Source organism: Papaver somniferum, chromosome 10 (assembly GCF_003573695.1).
Source record: "Papaver somniferum cultivar HN1 chromosome 10, ASM357369v1, whole genome shotgun sequence".
NCBI classification, from domain to species: domain Eukaryota; kingdom Viridiplantae; phylum Streptophyta; class Magnoliopsida; order Ranunculales; family Papaveraceae; genus Papaver; species Papaver somniferum.
The window spans coordinates 138,533,898-138,557,019 of record NC_039367.1 but is presented as its reverse complement, the minus strand read 5'-3'; the positions used below and the strand labels follow the sequence as shown (position 1 = coordinate 138,557,019).

Genomic DNA, 23,122 nt, shown 5'->3' with positions numbered 1-23,122 from the left:
TTGTATAATCTATTATTAGTTAGAGTTCAAGACGAGAGTCACTCTAGTTACCTGATACTTAGAAAGTTCAACACTATGTAGAGGTTCAAGTCGAAAGGCACCTTTGCTTATGCACAACTGTATAGCACTTGCTCAATGTTTTAAAATATAAGTGAGGGATTGTTGGGGTATATATTTAAAAAAACATAGTTTTGTAATAATATGCCAAAGTTAGAGAGATAGTATGGTGGCATTTTTTTGAGCTCCCACGCTATAGGCATGGGTTCAATTCCCACCCCACACAATTTCACTAGGGTATATACTATTTATACTATATATTATATTACATTAGTCCGGGAGCGGGGCCTTGGGGGTCTTGGGAGGTCTGCTGATCCAGAAACAATTTTTTTTGCTGTTTTTAACTTAAATTTTCAAAACATATTAAGATAATTATATCATGATTAATTACAGTTAATGTTGAAATTTTAATACGGCCGTTTTTTTTGCTGTTACAAAGAAATTTAATTGGCATTTAATCGAAAATTAATTTTCCATTAATTCTTTTTGATTATAAAAAAACTGGTTTCTGGAAGAGAAAAAATAGAACGTCATTTTTATTTCGTCAAGTTTTCTGAGCAAGTGTTGTTGAAAGAGTTATTATTGATTCGATTTCTCAGTGCAGAGAAATCGAAAGAGATAAGCTGTTTTATCCCATAGGGTTTCGACAAAAAACTGACTGCTAGCACAATCAAGAGGCAGAGTCGCGAAACACCTTAAAGATAGCGACCTAGTACGCGACTCAGCGGTTTCTTTGTGTGATTTGATTATAGTGCTTTGTTTCCAACATTGAGTAATGTGTGGTTCCTAAATGCTGGCAGCCACACAGAATTAGTTGCAGTTTATCGGATAATTGATGTGCATGGTTATCGAGTCATTCCATTATCGGCACCATCATCTGGATTTAATATACTTTTATGATTCGCATCAATGCATCATACTCGTGAGTCGTCTAATGTTAAGACAACAACCAGAATAGAATCTTGATTTAGTATCAAATTTTTATGCTCACCAATGAAGAATCACACGTTAAAATGTCCTCATTCTTCAATATGCGTAAGATATATTTCATTTGGGAACGTATTCCCGGTGATGTTCCCATACTTGAGGATGGTTCCAAATCTATAGTCCAGTTCGAGAAATGGCATTTAGCTGCCAGGTGTACATCACTTTAGTATGGTCGACTATCTGTGCCATCCCGTACAGCGGTAAAATAGTGAAACACAGTAAATTTTGTATCATTGCATATCAACTTATTTCTTATTTAGTAAAACAAAGTTACAGACATCTGAATGCCAACGATTTTATATTAGTATGAAACCAATCTTACTCCTAAAGAAGGTCTGAATCCCTCGGCTTGGGCAAGTCTTTTGGGTACCCGTTAAGCTTCCAACAAGTATACTTAGTGTGACCGTGTTTGTTACAGTGATCACAGAAAGGCCGCTGTCGTTTGTTGTTTTCAAGATTTTGAAAAGGCCTTGACTGACGAGGATCGAAGCTGCGAGAGACATTCAGGGCAGCAGAGTCCACAGAAGGAATGGAAGAAGAATTGAGTCCTTGTTGTTCTACTTCCTGCCTGACATGGTTATATATCTTCGCAAGTGTTGGCATGGGTTCCATAAGAAGTATTTGACTACGCGGGGCGGAAAACCTATCATGCAAACCCTGCAAAAACTTCATGGAGCGATCCTGACTGTGATGACTCATATAGTTCTTACCTGCTCCGCATATACAAGGTTCAATGGGTCGAAAAGCATCTAATTGATTCCAGAGTGATTTGAGCCGGGTATAATACATAGCAACACTCAGATTCTCTTGTTTCAACAAAGCAATAGATTGTCTGATAGCATATAACTTTGACGCATTAAGATGAGAAAAACAAGATTTGATTTCTAACCATTGTTCATATGCCGAGGGGAAGTTCTGAGTACTTGAACGGATTTCTGGATCCACGGAATTAGAGATACAGCTACCTACTAAGTCATCACATCTCGTCCAGTGAGCAAGATCTGATGCATTAGTTGGCTTTTTTACCGTTCCATCAATGTATCCTAGTTTGCCTTTTGCACTTAGTGCCTTCATTATACCTCGACTCCAGGTGCAGTGGTTTTCACTTGTGAGCAAGGGAGAATAAATGACTGATGTGGGATTATCAGAAGTATGCACATGATAGGGACTGGTAGGAGATAAACCAGTATCCTTCTCTGGAATGACAGGGGGAAGATTGATCGCCTCCGTTAGTCATGATGATGATGTTGTAGGGGAAAAAAATTAACCTAGCTCTAGATTACCATAAAGAAAATTGGGTAACACGGGTTTTGGTTTCTCAGACAACAGTGTGAAGGTTGATGATTTTATTATGTATATATACTGATTGTTGTTACATAACAAGAGTAAAGATCCTAATACTATAAATATATCAAAGGAATTAAATATAATTACAACATATTCTTAATCACATATAATCTTCTCTGCATGCATTGAATTTCTTTCCATATTCTTCTTTGCATGACATCAATCACGTATTATCTTGCATGTACTAATCTTTCTTCTATGTTTAGATTACATGTACTAATCTTCTTTTTATGTTTAGATCATTGAGTAATGGTAGTGATTGATATTATCTTTCTTTCTGTAAATATGTATACGTGAACAAATTTATCAAGGGACCGATAAATCTAATAAGTCCGTACATGACATCACAGTTACATTTCGATTTAATATTTGTTACAATAAATTGTTCGGTTTTGTTGTTTTCTTCTCCACCACTATCTGGAGTATATGCCTCCCCCAGATGCTACTTTCTTACCTTCCGTTGTACAGATCGATCTATACACACTAAGGTGTGGGGCAGTGAGATGAGTTAATGGGAGATTGAGTTGGAGTCCTTGGACCTTGTAGGAGACGTATACGATCAAATTATAAATAAATTAATTCTGGTGGCCAGGATTGAATCGATGACATAGTCATTTGGTGGTCACGGCTCCAAATGGCCGCATAAAGAAGACACACATACCATGTTATCATTTTCTTCATGTATATTTTCGGATATTAAAAACTACTACAAATTAGGAAAAAGATAAAGCAAATAATGCATGGCATGAGGTAGAGCAGATACGTGTGAACTGTGATTGAGTAATGAGTGGTGGCTCATATATGCTGGAAAACACAGAACAATAGGAACTTTAACGGATAGTATATTTCTGGATGGTGATTGAATAATCATTCCATTAATGGCTAGCTAGTTGCATCATCTAGATTTTATTATATTCGCATCGTACATGCACTTCATGTAATGCTTAGATGACGAGAATCGAATCTTCCTGTAGTATCAAAACTTGATGCTCACGAAATATATAGATTAAGTTGTTCTCATTCTTCTATATATCGGGTAGGTTGCTTACTTGCATTTGGAAGCAGATTCCTAGTGCCCTTTCCATATTCGGGGGATGGGTTTCATCTCACGGAAAATGGGTCATTTGTCCAAATATTTTTAAAACATGGTTCAAATGGACGAGTAAAAATTAGTATGGGTGAAATGGACACCAAAAAAATAGCAATGATGGAACTGGATTCATCGCGACTTAAACTTAAAAAATAGCAAAGATGAGACTGGATGCATCCTGATGTAAATTAAAAATAAGATAAATATTTGAAAATGGATAGGATGAAACTGTTTACATCCTGACTATTTTTACGTTTTTGTCCATTTAAACAGTATCAAAATCTAAAAGTCCTTTTCACCCAGGAATTGTTGATTTTGGCCTTTTTAACCAATTTTGTGTTCATCTTAAACAAAAATTCCGCAAAATGGTGGGACTTGTCACGGATTATTCTTCCCCAGACGTGGTGCTTATTGTTGGGTAGTGACTAAGTTGGTTTTGAGGTAGAAGGCCAGAAATGTAATATGGATGATTAGTTAAAGGTTTGTTTATATACGATCCATGTGTCAGAGGTTTCGAAAGAGCATTATACGTGAAGGGGAGTGCTGAGACTAATAATCTAATATTGACTAAAAATTCTAGCCTTCATGCACAATAGAACATAAGGAGTCGCTCCACCAGTTGCTAATTGATTTTTAAGTTGGAAGCCCAAACACCTATAATATATTCATTTTCCAAAACCCTAATTATGATGGTGAAATAGGATAGCTCCAAAATTCCATTTATGTGTACTTTCATGGAAAAAAACCTTTAGGGTTTTCTTTTCTATATACTGTTTGCTCTTACAGATTCAGATTTATTTTCCCCTTCATACCTTTAATCCTAATTGTTCTGCCATTGCAATTATATACATTTACACTCTAGCTAGCCATCGACACCATGGAGCCTGGTAACAATAAGGTCACGCTAATGGAGGGAAAAGGAGGGAAATACGTTTTAACTTTCTACCAAAAATGATAATTAAGTGAACAAAATGAGTTCATAGAACATTAATTAGGGAACTTAATATAGAAATGAAAGGATAGATAGATTGATTGATTCATTATAGATTCCCACTTCTCCTAATCGTTGTGTCCTAACTCTCTTTAAATAAATTATGAAAACCAAACGACATAAATTCAAATTAGGTTGGCAATAAAACGAAAGAGTCCCAGGTATTACGCAACCAGACATCAAATTTGTAGTACCCTGCTACCTTTAACAAAAACAAACAAAACTAAAAAGAAAACCACCACAAGAAAAAAGATAACTTTACCTACGTACCTTCAACTAATAATGCTACGCAAGTGGCAAGTGCACTGCAAATTCTAATGGCTAGAAAAATAGACGAGCAATTATCATAGTTCCAGTGAGTTTTGAGCACAGATCGCTGACATTCTTTCAAAGTTCTAGTGTTTAACAGCCGAAGTTGTTTATCTTCTGCTTCTTGCAGAAGCAGAAGTAATAAGCAAAACCAATTTGCTTCTGTGAAGTTTATATTTATATGGACTTAAAAAAATACTTAACTTGTGTTATTTTCAATCCACGCCAACTTCTTGCTTAATTGTTTTTAGAAGTTGTAAATCAACTTCTTAAATGGTTGCCGAACACCCGATAACAAATAAAGAACTAAGTTTCGGTGACATCTGTGCATCATATTGAGTATCCCCCATGTTTAGCAAGTTTATGTGGGTGTAATAATCAATAACAAGGAGAAATCAAATAAGCAAAAGTTAGTGATACATAGTTCCTTTAAAATGAAAGTGATTGATTTGATGAAATGGATAGGCTCCCAGATCTCTAAAACAACAACAAGGCAAAACTTTGGAAAAACAGAATGAGTCACGTGTTCAACACGCTGTCCTTGAGACATTAGCGCCCGGCTACACTCAACAATAATGTTATAGCCCTCACAAAACGGATATTTCCAAGATAAAAACACCCTACCACACCTACTACTAGCACATGTAGTAGATGCTCAATCTCGAGCTTGGCAACTCCGAAAAAACACTTAAGGAAAATCGCGAACGCTCAAGGAAATAATATATAAATATTTTCCCTTTTGGGTCTCTCTAAAATATAGAGAAACCCATTTCCCATGGATTTTACAAAAGTAGAAAAATTTGTTTATATAATGGAATAATACAACTTAAAAAGCCCCGATGTGGGACTAATAAGATTTTCATTCACGAAGAAAACATAAAATTAATTTTATTTAGTTAAATACTTTAAAATTAAAAATTAATACATATTGTTTCCCAACAATCCACCACATGAATGGAAACTTCGGTAAAACATGAAAAACATAGATAGATATTGGTAAATAAACACCCTAATCCCCACGACCTTGTCTGACCGAAAAGACATACGGACCATCCATGTGTTGAAATCATACTAGTCATTTCTACATCCTCTCCCTCACACAAAAGTGTGTTGACCCCAGGGTCATACTATATGATTGCATAAATCATATTAGTATAGAGAGCTTTCATCTTTTAGTTTCTCACATGTGAGACTAAAGATATCTTTCACCAAAGTGAAAAATCATGAACTGGTGAACCCTTAGTGACCTTTAGGTCCTAAGTTCCAGTAATAGAAAAACCATCAAAACGAAAATCACATAAAATACGCAGGAAATACCATTTTAGGCATAGGTGTCCATGGGGTCTTGAACATTTGCTTAGTGAGATATTACCGGAACTACTTGCTAGAGAAAGTGAACGCGATGTCTTGAACTGCTAGTGTTTGATGTAATTCGCGATAACAACTATAGATGATATCTCCAAGGTTGGTGCCAAGCTCGTGTCACTTTGTCCAATTTGGCCCTGGACATATCATGTTTCTCAGAATGCTCCAGGGAATCAAAACTCATATTCTCATAGGAAGTGGCCCCACTTCCTCATTCAGATAGGTGAGTTTCCATAAAGAGTGTTACTACTACACCCCACTTTCACATGCAATCACACTATCACAACAAAGCACCATAGGGAGGGACAGAGAATGTAATTCTGTTGATAGTGCATACTTTTAATCACCACAATTAGATGTCTCATTCGAAACCTTGATCTTGGGGTCTCCAGTTCGGAAGGTTGAGTATCTTTCATGGAAGTTTTATTTAATGAACTTCAGTCCGATCCCCCTCGATGCAGCACTAACTTTCTCTTTAGACAAGCCTTTCATCAAAGGGTCTGCGATATTCTCCGTGGACTTTATCCAATCAATGGAAATAACGCCTATTGTGATTAGTTTTTTTTTAGCTTTATCTATTTACAGCTTGACTAACACAATGTATAGATATAGTTGGCACAGGCCTATGCCAGATAGGAATGTCTTCTAAGAAGCATCTTAGGCACTCGGTTCCCTCTCGTGCTTTATCTAACGCAATGCTCTCAGATTCCATAATGAGTTGAGCAATATATGTTTGTTTGGAAATCTTCCAAAAATAAACCTGCTTGCTAGAGTGAAAACATACCCACTCATAGACTTAGACTATCTAGTTCGGATCATAAATTCCCTCAAGGACCACAAGATACCTTTCATAAATCAAACAAAAGGTAATGGAGTATTTTAGGTACCGTAATACTCTACTAAGTGCATCCCGGTGCTCTTTCTCCGGAATACAAGTATATCTACTTAAATTACTCACAATAGGCAATGTATGGACTCTTACAGTTCATTAAATTCATCAGAAGTCTTATAAGTCTTGAGTATTCAAGTTAAGATACTCCATTACCCTTATTTTTCTTGAGTCTACAAGAAGAATCATACGGAGTACAAGCAAGCTTACAATCAGACTAATTGTATCTCTTAAGCACAAATCAAACTAATGAGAACGACTAAGACTATAAATGTTAGATTATCTTCTGATCCTCATCCCTAAGAATACATCAACAGGGCCTAAGTCTTTTAAGTCAACCTTCTCATTCAACACATGTTTTTAATGGAATTAATCACATCTATGTTTGAATCAAGTATAAGCATATCATCAACATACACCCATAAAATAGCACAGGCATCCTTAACAAGTTACTTGTAAATATACTTGTCAGATTCATTAATTTAAATCCACTACTCATTATCACATGATCAAATTTTCCATGTCACCGATTACGTGCTTATTTGAAATCCATATAAATATTTGTTCAACTTACAAAGTTTTTCTTCACAATCTTTCACTACAAAGTCCTTAGGTTGGTCTATGTAAATTTCTTTATCTAATTCACGGTTTTAGAAAAGTTGTCTTAACATCCATCTGATGTATCTCTAAGTTGTTTATGGCAGCAATAACAATTAGTGTCTCAACGGAAGTAATTCTCGTCACAGGTGAATAAGAATCAAGGAAATCTATACCTTCTTTTAGTTTATAGCCTTTAGCTACCAACTTAGCCTTATATTTTTTCACAGTTACATCTACCTTACGTTTCCTCTTAAAGACTCATTTACATCCTATGGTCTTACTCCCTGGAGGTAAACTAGCAAGTTCCCAAGTCTGGTTATGAAGGACTGAGTCCATTTCGCTAAATGAAGCTTCTTACCAGAATGGGGTTTCAGTAAATGTTATGGCTTCTTTACGAATCTAGAGCTCAGACTAAGCTAGGCGTATTATGAAATCGGGTTTATAAGAAGTCTCAGTTGTAATCCTTTTACTTCTCCTAAGTCAACTCTACTTCATCTTCCTTTGAAGGTAAATTTTGGCTAGTTGAAAAGACATCTAGGGGATCAACAACACATCCTAAGAAGAAACAGGTTTCCAAATAAACATGTTCAAAGAACTCAACATCCCTAGACTCCATAAAAGTATTCAGACCAATGTCATAAAAAGAAGAACTCAAAACCAAAAATTATATGCAGTAGGGTACTCAAGATACCTTATTTAAACACTCTCACACTTTGGCATATGCATAAAAAGGTTGTCTATTTTTTCATAATCATATGGAGTTTTATCTGATCTTTTAAAAGTTAATATATTCATGATATAACATAATTAGAGGACGTACGACCTCCCCCCACAAGTTTAGAAATGCGTAAAAGCTTTAGAAATGCGTAATTTCAGGCCGATACATAAACGACATCACGGGCAGAAATCGTGTCAGAGGGTCATAACTCATAGTATGTAATTGAGCTCCAACGATGGAGCTAAACAAGGACTGTTAAAATTTATTATTCATGCATATTTATAGAGAAGTCATCAAAATTACACTACCTATCTTTTTTCAAATCACTCGTGTCATCATCCAATAACTTTACCACTTACTATAATAATTTTAGCGTTTGTTATTATTTTTCTTCTTTCCGATATTGGTTTAGCAACAAATGAGTCATATAGGGCAACCTAATTGGAGTGTCGTTACAAGACTGTACAACCATGTGACTCACTACTAGGATGTCTATATAACACCTACTAACACGTGAAAACGTGACCATATCTGACCAACAATATCTAATACTCTAGCAGCCTGGCTATAGCACACCAAGGCCCATACCAAAAGTTTAAAAAATGTTCGCAGAACCAAAATTATGCAAAAACGTAGTTTCTTGGAAGGTAAAATAATTAAAAGTCCTTGAAGAACAGGAATAGAAAAGAATACACAGCACAAAAAACCGGAATATTCCAATTTCATCAAGCAAGTAAAAAAGCAAAATTCTTAGCGAATATTCAAATATGCCACCCAATCACCTTATCTCGTACCGATTCCATACGCAACTCGCCACTACCATAGCCACTAACCACTCAAACGTTGTCAAATCCAACGCTCATAAAGATTGGACCAGCATATTAAAATGCTAATGGTTGTATAAGATAATGAAATCTTAGGTAGAGGCCTTTAATGGTGGCACCTTCCTCAAAGGAGAAACACTCATGGACCTGTCAAATTTTGATGGCTCTTTTCAGAATGCGATGAAGTAATATTCCATCAGCATCTTAATCCGTTTTCTTTATTCTTTTCTTCTTCTTTCGCTCACAATTTGAGAACGAAATCCTCATTATAAATAGATCATTCGACTTCATCAAGTTTTACACAAAAACAAATCTACTTCTTACTTTTACAGAAAAACATACACATTTCCACCTCTCAAAAAAAGAAAACCTCTGTATTCTCGACGTGTAAAATGGCAGGAATTGTGATTGTATTCGACTTCGACAAGACGATTATCGATCACGACAGTGATAATTATGTCATTGATGAATTGGGTTTTACTCAATTGTTTGAAGAACTATTGCCTACCATGCCTTGGAATACTCTCATGGTATGTCTCCTCTGTTTTCGAATTTTTTAGTTTTGATGATATTTTTGATGCCCCATTGTTGATTTATGAATCAAAACCATGTTAGATTTCAGAATCTGGAGTTTTTAGAATTAATTTCGGATTTTTTTTTTTCAGGATAAGATGATGTTAGAGCTTCACTCAAATGGGAAGACAATTGAAGACATTGCCAATGTTTTGAGACGTGCTCCATTGGATCCTAATATCATTTCAGCCATTAAATCAGCTCATGCTCTTGGGTAAATTTCTTGAATTTTTGATACAAATTTCCGAAGTATTTTGCCACGTAATTATCAAATGGGTCTCATTTTTAAATATTTTTTTTTGTTTCAGGTGTGAATTGAAAATTCTTAGTGACGCAAATCTGTTTTTCATTGAAACAATCTTAGAACATCATGGGTTATCAGGTTACTTCTCAGAAATCAACACCAACCCGGGTTTTGTCGATGATGAAGGAAGATTAAGAATCTTTCCGTACCATGATTTCACTATTGCTCCTCATGGTTGCACTACTGCTTGTCATGGTTGTTCCATCTGCCCTCCCAACATGTGCAAGGTAAATTAATCTCATAAAACGAAATAATTAGGGTTTTGTCATGGTTGTTCCATCGGGATTTAATCCTTAAACACGTCGAAACCGTGTAATCGGATCATTACATTGAGGAACATGTAATTGACAAGAAATCTAGTTACATGCTAATCAACATGAGTGGGGTAATACTTTATTAGAAGAAGATTAGTTGGCTAATTGATTAATGTTTATGTTAATACAGGGTTTAATATTCGACCGAATCAAAGCAGAAGCTTATGCAAATGGAAAGAAGAGAATTATCTATCTTGGAGATGGAAAGGGTGATTACTGCCCAAGTTTGAAGCTTGAGCAATCCGACCGACTTATGCCAAGAAAAGATTACCCACTCTGGGAGCTAATTAGCAGTGATCCATCACTAATCAAGGCAGAAATTCATGAATGGACGGATGGAAAAGAGCAAGAACAACTTCTACTTCGACTCATTAACACGATAATCTACGAAGATGCTAACATTAACTCAACCGGGGTAACTCTGTTGGCGGGTGATTGCAAGTTTCAGACGATTCCAGTTTCAAATCACGAGTCGTTTCCTAAAGTTCTTCCAGTGCCCATTAGAAATTAGTTCTTAATGGTAGCACTATCTTGGCTAAGCTATAATAACACTTAAAGCCAAGATTTTTTGTTGTTTACATCCACTGTCATTGTTGATTTACTATTGTAACTGTAAGTTCACTAAATCCATGTGTGTATCGACATGAAGGTTCGTTGTTTTGGGCCATGGCAAAAGCAATGGGGCCATTGTGCTTGTGAATGCACCTCCCAATACCACCACGACATAAAAACACAGGATCAGTGAAATCTACACTAGAGTATGACAAGGTAATTGTTGTTTTCGAATCATGCATTGTGACGGTGTACAACACAAGATAACAGCTTTGAGTGCATGTCATGTTGTAAACGTTTTGAGCTGTTAGCAGTAAATTCAAAACAAAAAGAAAATGTTTAAATTGAATAGAGATAGTCAAAGAAATTGTTGGAAATTGCTTGTTGGAGGACCAAAGGGAGTCCCTATGTGATGAAAAAAACCCAAAGATGTCCGTCACAACAAATGTGCAGAGAAAATAAAATTGAAAAAAAAAATTCACAAAATTCAGTAATGATTTGAGTTAATTGCACAAATTGTTCAATTTTAACCAACAATGATCAGACAAACAAATTAACAGTTCAAAGTTATTCAAAAACTCAATATCTCCAATTTCCCTTGCAGAGTCTCTCTCCGGAGTTTATCAACCATAAACAGTGATGCCTAAGCCGATGTTAATAAACTGAGAACCTAGTTACGGATGACAGGAGCCTTATACATGCAAATGTATGCCGTATGCCAGTCACCTGATAAAATAACATAGAAGTGGTAGTTATATTATGTAAAGTAAAGAAAAGAAAATAAAATTTAAAACTCCGGATAGACTCACCTCCACCGGAGAGCTTTGTGATGTCTTCTTCACATCGTAGAATTGCTTCTTCGTCATCAAATTGAATCCATTTACCTACAAAAAATAATATATACCATTGCTTTTAATCAACCCAAACACCGGTGGTTTTCTCAAATTCAAATAAGCACATGGATTCTTAGTTTTACGCACCACTTTCTTGTTTTACCCAAGCAACATAATGCCCCGAGTCGGCACTCCTTCCTTGATGCGTTAAGACAGAAACTAACTCATAAACTCCAGTTAACTGTCCCTCACTTTTGGAAGTAGAACCTGAAATGTGGCCCCTCAAAGTCGGCAGTTAAAATGCCAATAATGAAGCTAATAATTTGCATTACGGGACGGTTGTTCTTTTCGCTAATATACCTTCATGAGATGAAGAGGTCGATGTCTCCCCTATTTCACTTGATGATCCCTGCAGAAATATGATGCCTTGTTACTGTACACTACATGCTTATAAAACAAATCTTAGGTTCACAGCGGACAGACTATCTAACCATCCTTAGATGTATGTTGGAGACAATATTTATTTAACTAATATGTCCAAAGAGATGACCCGTTACCTCTGCATCAATCATCTTGACATCAGTCTCTTTTGGCTTCTTTTCATCAATTTTCGAACCAGCTTTCCTTCCTTCCTCATCTCTCAAAAGCTATTAAAAAGAATAGGAGAATTTATGTAAAGATGTGGGTTAATGACCAAGTAAACAACAGTTGGAAACTTGGAAAGACAGATCATTAACATCTCTCGATTTTACTACATGCGTACCTTGCGTGGAGCTTCCAATTTTTTGCGAAGTTCATCTGAGCACAGTTCATAAACATCCAGCTCCAATGGGTAGTCGACTTTCTGCAGGGAAATTCATATCATTCAGATTATTTGAAGAGTAGGAGGAGGATGAACGGGAGTGGTTATCGACTGAGAACTAATTAGCTTCACAAACAAATAATGATTTCAATTCCGTACAAAAAATCAAATTTAAGATTACCTGCAAATTCATTTCTGTCTGATGCGATTCCCTATTCCAGAAAAAACGAACAAACTGGACCGTCAAATACCTGGACAGACAGCAAATATTACTTTGTCAAGCAAATATCTTATAGCAATAGATACAGCAAAAGGAAATGATCGAAGTCAAGCAACATCCACGGCGTTGATTAAACTGAGATAATTAGTTTTCCGAAAACGTAAACCTTGCCTTGGTAAATTGTTGATACGTGATTCTTTCAGATAAATAGAACTGCGCCCTAAGGAAGGCGAAACCTTTTTCAGTTCTGATTTCAGACCCTGCATGAGTTAAAATATCACAAGTTAAGACTTTGCAGAAGTTGACCGATAATACATTGAATTTCGTGGAGAAGAAAGTTGTGTTTCGAACTTCAATACTTCAAATTTTCAAATTTCTTTAAAAATTTTAGACAAAACTTTGTTGTTTTTTTTCTTGGAAAAGTTTCAATTATAGATGATAAACAAAACATGTAAAAAATACAAGGGAAAAAAAGAGAGCAAACACGTAATCCATGTAACTGCGCACTTACATGCTTTAATCCCTCGTGCAGATGGTTCACTTCATGTGAGATACGGCATTTAAGCAAGAATTTCGACTCTGCCTCCGACCTTTCTGAGCTTTCTTCACCACTTTCTTCATAATGGGACCTAGCAAACAAGGTTCCATGGATACCTTCTATACTTAAAAAGCAGACTTAACGCAGAAGCAACAGAGGATAGAAACTAAGAATAATCTGGTAAGTATTAGAGTACCTGCTAACGAGTTCAATTCCAAAGAGTTTCTTCACAATTTCAGGATATTCACTGAATATCAAAAAGCTTAAAATTAAACGAATGGATAAAGAAACAGCATAAATGCGGGAGCACATGAAAGCACTTGTCAACAAGCAAAGCACGGTCAATATCCAATGGAAATATAACCTTTCCCATGAAAGCACTTGTCAAATTAGACTACCAGAACGACATAAGGTCAGCTAAAAACAAAAACAAAAATACTACAGTATAAAATTGGGATAAATGAACGGCATTGATTTGATCCTAGAAACGGGAGTTGATGTACCTGTCATGTGATGTTCTAAGGGACCATAAAAGAGAATAAATAATTAGGGTCCGAAATTCCTCGGCATCCTATTTTCAATTCAATAGAGAACACATCAACTGATTAGCAGATTTATATTAGTGGTACTTGTCAGCTTCACAGGAAAAATAGAATACCTGTTGCTTTAAAGCGCCATTATGTCGCTGGCTAAACGGTGGATACGTTATGCACACCATCTGCCAGAATGAGAAACCCATAATGAGACAATGTCATAAAACTTGCACATACATGTGAGTTTTTGAAGGCGAAGTTTAATAAGCTAAAGGTTATCATGGATATCAAATATTGATGTTCATAGTGAAAAGACTATGTATAAATGCTGGAAAAAAGTGAAACATTAACCCCCTAAAATTCCCAGAACTTTTTACAAGTGAAGTATGAGAACATTATGCTGAGATGGAAAGGTTCACGGTAAGGGCATATGTAACTTTAAGCTGTTGAATTCCAGTCATGTTGAACTAATCTGACCTAACAAAAAAGATAAATTCTGGCTCAAAAAAGTTGAAACTTTCAAGATTCACTGTTGTTGTGGGCATTGATCATTTTAGTAGTACAATCAATGGAAGATTGACAAAGTATAGGCGCCAATTTTAAGTTGTAAATGAGTAAGTTAAGCTAACGGAACACTGTTAAGATATGCATGACCTGATAACATAATACAAAACCATTTTAAAAACACCATAAAACCTTAGGAAATCAATACCATACCCTTGCTATCTGATGTATATGCACGAGTCATAATATTAAGATGAAGAAAACATATCAAAGAGAGCTCACCATCCAAAACTGCTTCAGGGAGACAGGTTTAACATTTCGATCTAACTCTCCAAACAGATCTCGAGTTGCAATAGTCAGGAGGTGTGAAGACTGATCCAAGTCATTGGTTTTTCCAGGATACCTAATTGAAAGAAAAAAAATAGTTAAAGCAACTATTGGGGGAAAATACGCAAATACAAACCCGATATAATATGGAAAGATAATTATTTTATGTAAAAACAAATAAAAAATCATAGAAAAAACTCACTTAATTAGCTCAGATTTCAACTCAAGAACTGAATGCAAGCATTGCAAAGTAGAGCTCATATAGCAGATTTTTTCCAGATTATACAAGTCAGCAGTGTGCCCCTGTGAAACCAGTGTAGTCATTCGACTTTAAATACAACGGTGGTACAAACAACATAGAAAAATTGTACACTTTAAGATCCCATAAACTGGTAGAAAGAATGTTAAGACATTAGAAAAGAAATCTCTAAGTCGTAATTTGTAGCCATTATGTTACTCGCAACCACAGAAAATGAAAGAAAAAATCCCATCACGAAGTGATAATATATATACGGATAATGGCAGTTTTAACACACACAGTAGAATAATCAACAAATTCTGTCTCTTCAACGTAACTTTCAACTTCAGAACCTACTGCAATCTCAAAAAAAACTAGCTTCTGCATAGTTGTTAGCTGAAATTATCTAAGGAGACGTCCCACTACCTTCTACATTTTTTTAACGGAGGGGAAATGTTCACGATACAACTTGGTTCTAATTGATTTACCACAACTTGACAACAAAGGTCTATAAATGACCGAGGTAAAATGATGAGAAATCTAAAGATCAGATCAAATTCCATTTGCTCTATGCTATGATCAGGATTCTGTACTATATACATCTGACACAAGGTAGAAATACATAATCAAAGTCGAATTGTGAATTAAACAACTAAAACCATGGAGGCTGGAGCTAGCATTTATCCAGATATTAAAACTAAGATCCAAACCTTAAAGTTAAACTCAAACGTAGCAGCTAGACGTCAGACACAAAATATATTGTCAAGGTTAATTTAAGAACAAACCAATATTATTATTTATTACTATGAATGGACCAATATTAATATAACACAAGAAACTTAAATCAACATGTTAGTTCTAGGTACCACTGTTCTAACTTATCAAACAAAACTTAAATCAACATGGTTATCTCTGAAACAAGACAGTTTTCTATCTCACCACAGCAATGGCTTTGTTCTTCTTGGAGGTCTTTCATAAAAACAGGACCCTTCTCTGGAGCTTTCACAATCTCATCCACGGCTATCCCTTGCACACATCCCTAGAAATATTGAGCAGGATTTAACATTAAAAACGATACAGCACAAAAAGGTTTTGAGAAATTCCAATGCTGCATAACATTAAGGTAGTACCTCTGGTATCCATAAATTTAAAACCCACCAATCATCATCATCCTGTGTAAAAACAATGAATTGAATCAGGCAAGTCAAAAGCATAATATAATCACCAAATGTGCCAGTTAAAACATATTTGATCTCTTGTTACCTTTACCAAGGCACCATAGTACGTAATCTTTTGATTTTCAGGAGGCACTCCCATTAGATAATACCACTGTGATTTTAAAAAAGATTGGTGGAAGCTTTAATTCAATTTCAACCTTTAACAACTCTTCTTGCCATTTTACCATCGCTGTTGAACCAAAAGACAAAATACATCAGAAAGAAACCCTCAAAAAAACAATAAAATAAACACGATAGCACAAATGTCTCATCAGCAATCAAATAAACTTCCTATGAAAACTTTATTTAGCAAATTCGACATGCAGCGCATCTATCCCAATATCATTTATGTTTTTCCACAATATCAGAGTAGTTGCTTACGGTCATCTTCTTCAGGTTTGCATGTGGTTGGAGGTTCCCCAACACGCTCTCCATTAATCTGCTCACTGCCTCTAATTCCTCTGAACTTGGTTGAAATATCTCACTGTCACTTGACGAAGAAGCCAATCTACCTTCAGGAGGATCAAAATCTAATTGAAGCTCAGTGAGTTGACGCTTAGTATGAAATTCAGCTTCAGCAGCTTGCTCTTCAGAAGTCAGTCTCCCTAGCCCTTTGATTTCCAAACATTCTTTTAAGTGATCGAGGTGTTTTAACTCTTCGATTTTACACCCTTCATCTGCAGCACTGACAATAAATGTACTTAAGGTTTGTAGAGACGTCCAGTTTCTAATTCCTTCTGGTAAACACATCAGACCAGAATCTCTAATATCAAGATTTCTCAACTTTATCATTCTCCCAATATCTTTAGGAAGTTTGATAAGCTTATCACAGTGTTTCAGCTTCAAAGTTTGGAGGTTGATGAGACCACACATTGAATCAGGCAATTCACTTAATTCCTCATTCCAAGACAAATCGAGATATCTTAGATGTATGAGTTTATCAATCTCATTAGGGATGTCTGTTATGCCCATGTTTATCAATTTCAATACCCGGAGATATCTAAGGTGATGAAATAAATCAGACGAGAGATGACCAACACTGAATATGTTACTGAAATCTCTCTTACAATGGATAGTTCGGACATTATCTATTTTTCTTATAGAATTATGAAAAGAATTAGGTCCGACGTCACGCTCGTCGTATATTAGACTTAAATGAATGGGTGAACCAAAATTGTCTTCATTGTTATATGACTCATAACAGTAATCCTCTGTGAGATACTGAGCAAAGTCATGAACAAGATCATGCATCTTACAAGAAATTCTGCCAACATCATCCTCAGAAATGTCTTGGAAAAATGAGCCTCAACTAATTCATCAAAATACTCCTCGCCGGTCGACTCTTCCTTACTCGAGTTCAGAAATCCTTGCGCCATCCAGAGACTAACTAAGGTTCGTTTCTGTATCTTGTGAGCCTTCGGAAATATAGCACAATATTGAAAACAATTTTTCAAGTGTGAGTCTATACCATCGTAACTAAGCAAGAAAACTGGATCTACAAGTTTCTTTTGACGATCAAAACTTTTTAATTCCCAAATCTTGCTTTCTAGAACATGCCTCCAATGATTTTCATTAATTTTTTGGTTCAAAAGACCTCCTAACAGACTCAGGGCAAGTGGTAATCCGCGGCACTTGTTTGCAATTTGAGTACCAATGTCTTCCAAAAGTTCATTCTTTTCTTTCTCCCTCCCATGAAAAGCTTGACGATGTAACAATGAACTGCAATCATCAGAATTTAAGCCTTGCACTATGTGTTTGTAAGAGTTTAATGCGTACACAACAGCTTCATTACGGGTAGTCACTAAAATGTGGCTTCCTTGTTTTCCAAGATCAAGTAAATATGTCAGATCCTTCAAATCGTTTGGATCACTAGTCCACACATCATCGAGCACTAGGATGAATTTCTTCTCCTTAACCGACTCACATAATTCTATAAACAAAGGATTCCATGTAGAGGTTTTTGTGTCCTTTCCGGTCGCTTCCCGTATGATTGCCTTGGCAACCTTTGTGCGATCGAAGGGATGAGACACACATACCCACATGGGCAACTTAAAATGAGATTTTACTGTGGGATGGTTAAAAACTAGTTGGGCAAGAGTAGTCTTGCCCAGACCCCCCATCCCAACGATAGAGATGATGCGAAGGTCTCTAGTTTCATTTTCCATGTGGGTAGTACTACTTTCAGCAGCCAAGAGTCTGTTAACTATTATTTCTTGGTCAGATTCACGACCGATTATATTCGGACGATCTACCATGATTGAACTAGTTTCTTTTCTCCGGTGACTGTGAAAACCCTCTCGAATAGTGTCATCTATGCTGAATTTGAACTCATCTTTAGCACGATCAATTAAGTCTAGCCTCTTTTTAATTTCTTTTATCATACCGCAAAGGAATGGTTATGATTGTATTGAAATAAGAGAGAAGAGTAGATCTTACCCAAGAGGTTTCCAAACAAGAGAAGACTGAGCACAAGTATGAAAGCACCTCGCGATTATTGAGATTAGCACCCTGGTGATCGTGATCCCCATCCTCAAGATCATCTTCACTTAGACGTCTCCTCTGATCAATTTGCACTCGTAGCATTTCGGTTCTCCACTGGTCCAAAACATCCTCCATTTGGTAGGCCACGTTTTTCAAATCTTTCAACCATCTGCCTACCCGTTTTTCACTCATTTACCTTTGCTCGGCATCATTAAGAAAAGCTTGAAGGCACTCAAATCTTAATCCGAGATCATTAATCTCGTTATCAACACCGACTACCAACTTAATCTTGCTTTTGGCTTGCTCCTTGATTATGTCTTTCAATTGATTTGTAACACAAGAAACAATCATGCTAGCCATACTTAAATACTCACTTGTAATAGATAAACAGAATCAGAAATAGGGAAAAGAAAGAACAGGTAAAGGAAATTGAGAAGCAGTACCACTCAGAATGAAAGGAAGATGAATCAATTAAGAGCGCAGAGTTTCTCAATGAAGGTGGAAAATATAAGTGGAGAGTGATTGATCTGTGGAAAATGTATATGGGCTAGACAAATGAAACTATTGCTCTAAAAATGAAACTAAGAGTGCAGAGTTTCTCAACCAAAATAATTCAATAGAGATCACTGTAGTGACTGTTGTCTACCTTATTATTTTCACACTGACCGAGACAAAAAATTTACTATCTTCACCTAAATGTTACCGTTGGTTTTTTTTTTACTTGTTCGAATTATTGAGCTAAAGGTAAGATTTAATATGTGTAGGACCTGCTTCTCAACCACGCTAAATCTACATTGTCAAAACGGAAAGATTCGCTTCTACACATGACTCAGCTAATACTGTGCATTTAAAGGAAACGAACAGCAGCATGGTTCACACTTCACAGTGAATGTGAAAAAAGGAACCAAGCAGGAAAAAAAAGTAGAACATTTATATCTAAATGGACGTATAATAAATTACTTCAATCTCCCAGTTCAAAAATTATCATGCAACTTGCAGAATGATTTAAAGTAAAGGTGTGTGTTGACTGCACATGACTTGATTTCCCTTTGTTGACTCTAAGTCACATATCATCAAGCCATTGTTTATTGGGAACTCAGTTGGACGGGAAACTATTGGGATATCACTCACTACTGCAGCACTGAAAGCTTCTTACAAAAGGATGGCAAAACTTTGCTCAGATACCTTGTTTGTAGACTCCCTTTGTCAGTACTTTTGTGTGTTCAAATTATATTTAAGGTTCAGATTGGAAAAATCTAGACTCATAAGTGTTGTCACCAACTTTTGCCGATTTGGGAAATGATTTGACTGGCAAGCTACAAATGTTAAATGTGGTGGCCTACAGATACTTCTCAATGATCAATTTCTTCATAAGAGTACCAAGGATAGGTATCCAATAAGTTTGTTTGGCTCAGCAATAGTACAGGGTAATTTACTTCACCTTCCCTATCATATTAATTTCGTTATGTATTTCATCCAAAAGTTCTGTTAGTTGCCATATCAGATGTGCACGTGTGGCAGATCCAATATGAGTCTAGTGAAATAACAACATTACCCACTCTTATTTCAGAGAATCTAACCCCAATTCTCACATCTCTTATGTAGAACTAGAAAAGAACCCATATGTTTCTCATGGTGATATTTCACTGTTATCACAGACATAATGGTATATAAATTTGCGTCTCATACAAAAGTTAGCCAATCCCCATCTCAAATTAATCTTATCAATTATTGACAACAATCACAAATTGATAAATCTAGGGTTCACACAAATTTCCAAATTGAAAAGGACATAATTTTTAAAACCAATCATAATCTGTTTGTTCAAAGAGGGATTGGGGATTTCTCGTACCTTGATTCGCTAGTCGCAAATCCAAGAACCAGCAAACTTGATAAAGGAATTTCTTCAATCCAAGCTTTGTCTTCGAACACCACCATTTTGTGCTATTACGGGAAGAAGAGCAACTCCTCTAGCTTCACCTCTGGATACCCACACTTTGATTTGTCACCACTAACTACTATTGGTTTCGCTAACTGGTGCCATGAAGTACCGAATGCAAAAAAGAAAAGAAAAAATCATTTTGCTGTGAAGAAATAAAAAACGCGAGGCTTTCTTACAATTCTTAAACGGTGGTGAAGAAGATGAAAACGAGGACATGCCACGTGTTTGTTTTTTTGTCCACATGTATATAGCTGGTTACTCAGCTAACGGATTTTTGAACGGAATACTAACCAAACGAGATTTTGTTAATTTTATTTTTGTAAGGTAGGTAAAGAAAATTATCAATCTTTACAGAGGAGGTTATTTAAATTACCCCGCAATAGTACAATAATGTTCTTCATAATTGAGTACCAAGGAATCCACCATGTTAATTCTTATCTTTTTATATTCAAATTAATCTTTTTTTAATTCTTTTACACTCTATCTTCTTATCTCTCTGTTATATTAACACAGTTGTCAGTCCTTTTCTTTAGATTTGATTAGGAGTCTTAAATTTGGTTACTCTTGTTACAAGTGTTCTACATTCACTAATCAAATGAAAGGTGTCCTCCAATATGTCTTAGTTCTTTACCTTGTTTTCTCCTCCAACAATTCTTATAATACCTTTCTTTTTCCTCTTTTATCTATGGAACAAAACTTGCAACAGACACAAGAAAGTATGGAAAGCTAATCCCTTTCCACTAGACTAAGGGCTTTGAAAATTCCTGATATATCGCAAGAGAATCTTCTGTAGGGTGCGGCTCAATGGAAATTCTGCTTTTTGGGGAAGTTTATTTTGTTAAAAGTTACTCAATTTCTGAATCGGATAAAGAGCTAAAAAAGTTGAGTTAAAAGTAAAGAAATCTTTATCAAAAAAGAGGAAGATGAAGTTTTCATAATTAAGTTTTATACTGAGGACGAATATGAAGTGGTTCTTAAGTTTAGGCCTTGGTTCATAGAAGGAGATTTGCTTGTTCTTGTACCGTGGACTCCTTCAACCTCAAGAAGTCGGGTAGATCTTACTAAACAACTCTTATGGCTAAGGCTTTACAACATGGAACCTGAAGCAGCAAATCCCACAATAGTTTATGTCACTGCTTCAGCTATGGGAGAGGTAAAAGAGTTAGATCCTCCTGACTGCATTGTTCCCAAGGGTAAGGTCCAAAAAGTTCTAGTGTTAATAGATGTTAGAGACCCTTTGAGAAGAGGATTCTGGATGAAGAACGTTGTTAATGAAGAGGTTTAGTTACGCATATATTATGAGAAGCGGCCATTCAATCTTTGTGGTTACTGTTATACTATTGACCACAAAGAGCATGAATATGAAACCATTGCAAACTTCCTTCTTCAGCAGCAAAGAGGATATATCTCGTCAAACTCCATCCTTGATCCACCATCCTGGAACAGTCCAGATACAAGAGTTCAAAGAGCAGGAGCAACTCAATCACAAGCCCAAAATAGGTTGGAAGAAGTTCATGCAACTGAGGAAAACATTCAGGAAGAGGAGGAAAATCCACATGTAGAGGCACAAGCAGCATTAAATGACAATATTTTGATGAATGCAGATAACAATGCAGAGTCGAGTCAACCCTCTGAATCGTTAATGACAAATACTCAAATACAAGTTCAAGTGAGTTGTGTACAGATCCACCAGGATAACTCGGACCTACCTGTCATCTCAGTCACTACTGTGGGTTGTAATCAACAAGGTATGTTAGAAGTTATTGTTAATAGAGGAAGAGAGAGAGAAGATACTTTTGAGAGGCGGGGAAAGAGAATTAGAATGGAAAGGGGAGAATCTAGTCGATTCCTAGATCTAGATGTCAGTTCTCAGAATTCAGAATCTCAGTTGGGTCATGCTAATTTGGTTAATAATAAGGGGAATTATCAAGATCCAGTAGTTGGTAATACCGCTAATCAAGGAGACAGAAATCATATGAATTTGCTAAAATCTTATCTGGCTATGGGAGAGTTTGATGTCTCAATGGATGATTTCAATACCCATAATATAGATCCAGATAGTTTTCATAATACTAGAGCTTTTAAGGAACCAATTCAATCTCTAATTCAGCACTATGAGATGAATCAACCTATTCATTACTCTACCATCCCTAATGAGGACTATTCTGCCAATTCTCAAATTGCTTTAGAAGATGATTCTCAGTCTCCTAATACTTACCCATCTATTCCTGGAACAGTGTCAGAACAAAACCACTCAAGAAATTTCCGAGGCAAAGCTCCAAGTGCGGCTCACCAGGTATTCCTCAATCTCAATTATGTTATTTGTTGCATTGCCTTAAATCATCTTCATTTGGATCCTATCTTGCTCCCTGGATTATTTTCCTATTTTACTGCTGCTCATCAAGTTAATTTCAATTTTCTATCTTTGTACAATATGAAACTACTTGCTTGGAATGTTCAAGGTTTTGTTTCTAAAGACACTAGAGATTACTTATTTCAAATAGTTAAAGAACATAACCCTAATTTCATCTTTTTGTCTGAGACAAAAGTAAATGCTGATAGAGCAA

The 23,122-nt window shown here is 36.0% G+C and overlaps 2 protein-coding genes across 5 annotated transcripts; one reads left to right on the top strand and one right to left on the bottom strand.

Moving 5' to 3' along the window:
- The first annotated feature begins 9,345 nt into the window (after positions 1 to 9,345).
- On the top strand, positions 9,346 to 11,256 carry LOC113315259 (inorganic pyrophosphatase 1-like). Its single transcript, XM_026563563.1, has 4 exons — positions 9,346 to 9,707; positions 9,843 to 9,964; positions 10,059 to 10,281; positions 10,499 to 11,256. Exons 1-4 carry the CDS (start codon positions 9,570 to 9,572, stop codon positions 10,877 to 10,879), a joined length of 864 nt encoding a protein of 287 aa, XP_026419348.1. The 5' UTR covers positions 9,346 to 9,569; the 3' UTR covers positions 10,880 to 11,256.
- A 105-nt stretch (positions 11,257 to 11,361) lies between these two features.
- Positions 11,362 to 20,687, bottom strand: LOC113315258 (ubiquitin carboxyl-terminal hydrolase 6-like). 4 transcript variants are annotated; one of them, XM_026563562.1, is made up of 19 exons: positions 20,466 to 20,687; positions 16,514 to 16,817; positions 16,179 to 16,322; positions 16,046 to 16,087; positions 15,855 to 15,954; positions 14,880 to 14,980; positions 14,633 to 14,753; positions 13,972 to 14,031; positions 13,817 to 13,884; positions 13,510 to 13,560; positions 13,287 to 13,404; positions 12,947 to 13,035; positions 12,737 to 12,806; positions 12,517 to 12,597; positions 12,311 to 12,400; positions 12,114 to 12,162; positions 11,901 to 12,020; positions 11,730 to 11,804; positions 11,362 to 11,646 (listed from the first exon to the last, which is right to left on the bottom strand). In XM_026563562.1, exons 6-19 carry the CDS (start codon positions 14,936 to 14,938, stop codon positions 11,591 to 11,593), a joined length of 1,107 nt encoding a protein of 368 aa, XP_026419347.1. In that variant the 5' UTR covers positions 14,939 to 14,980; positions 15,855 to 15,954; positions 16,046 to 16,087; positions 16,179 to 16,322; positions 16,514 to 16,817; positions 20,466 to 20,687; the 3' UTR covers positions 11,362 to 11,590. The 4 variants fall into 4 exon arrangements, with proteins under 4 accessions (XP_026419347.1, XP_026419346.1, XP_026419345.1 ...); XM_026563561.1 differs by having other exon boundaries at positions 16,514 to 16,809; XM_026563560.1 differs by lacking the exon at positions 16,514 to 16,817.
- Positions 20,688 to 23,122: the final 2,435 nt, after the last annotated feature.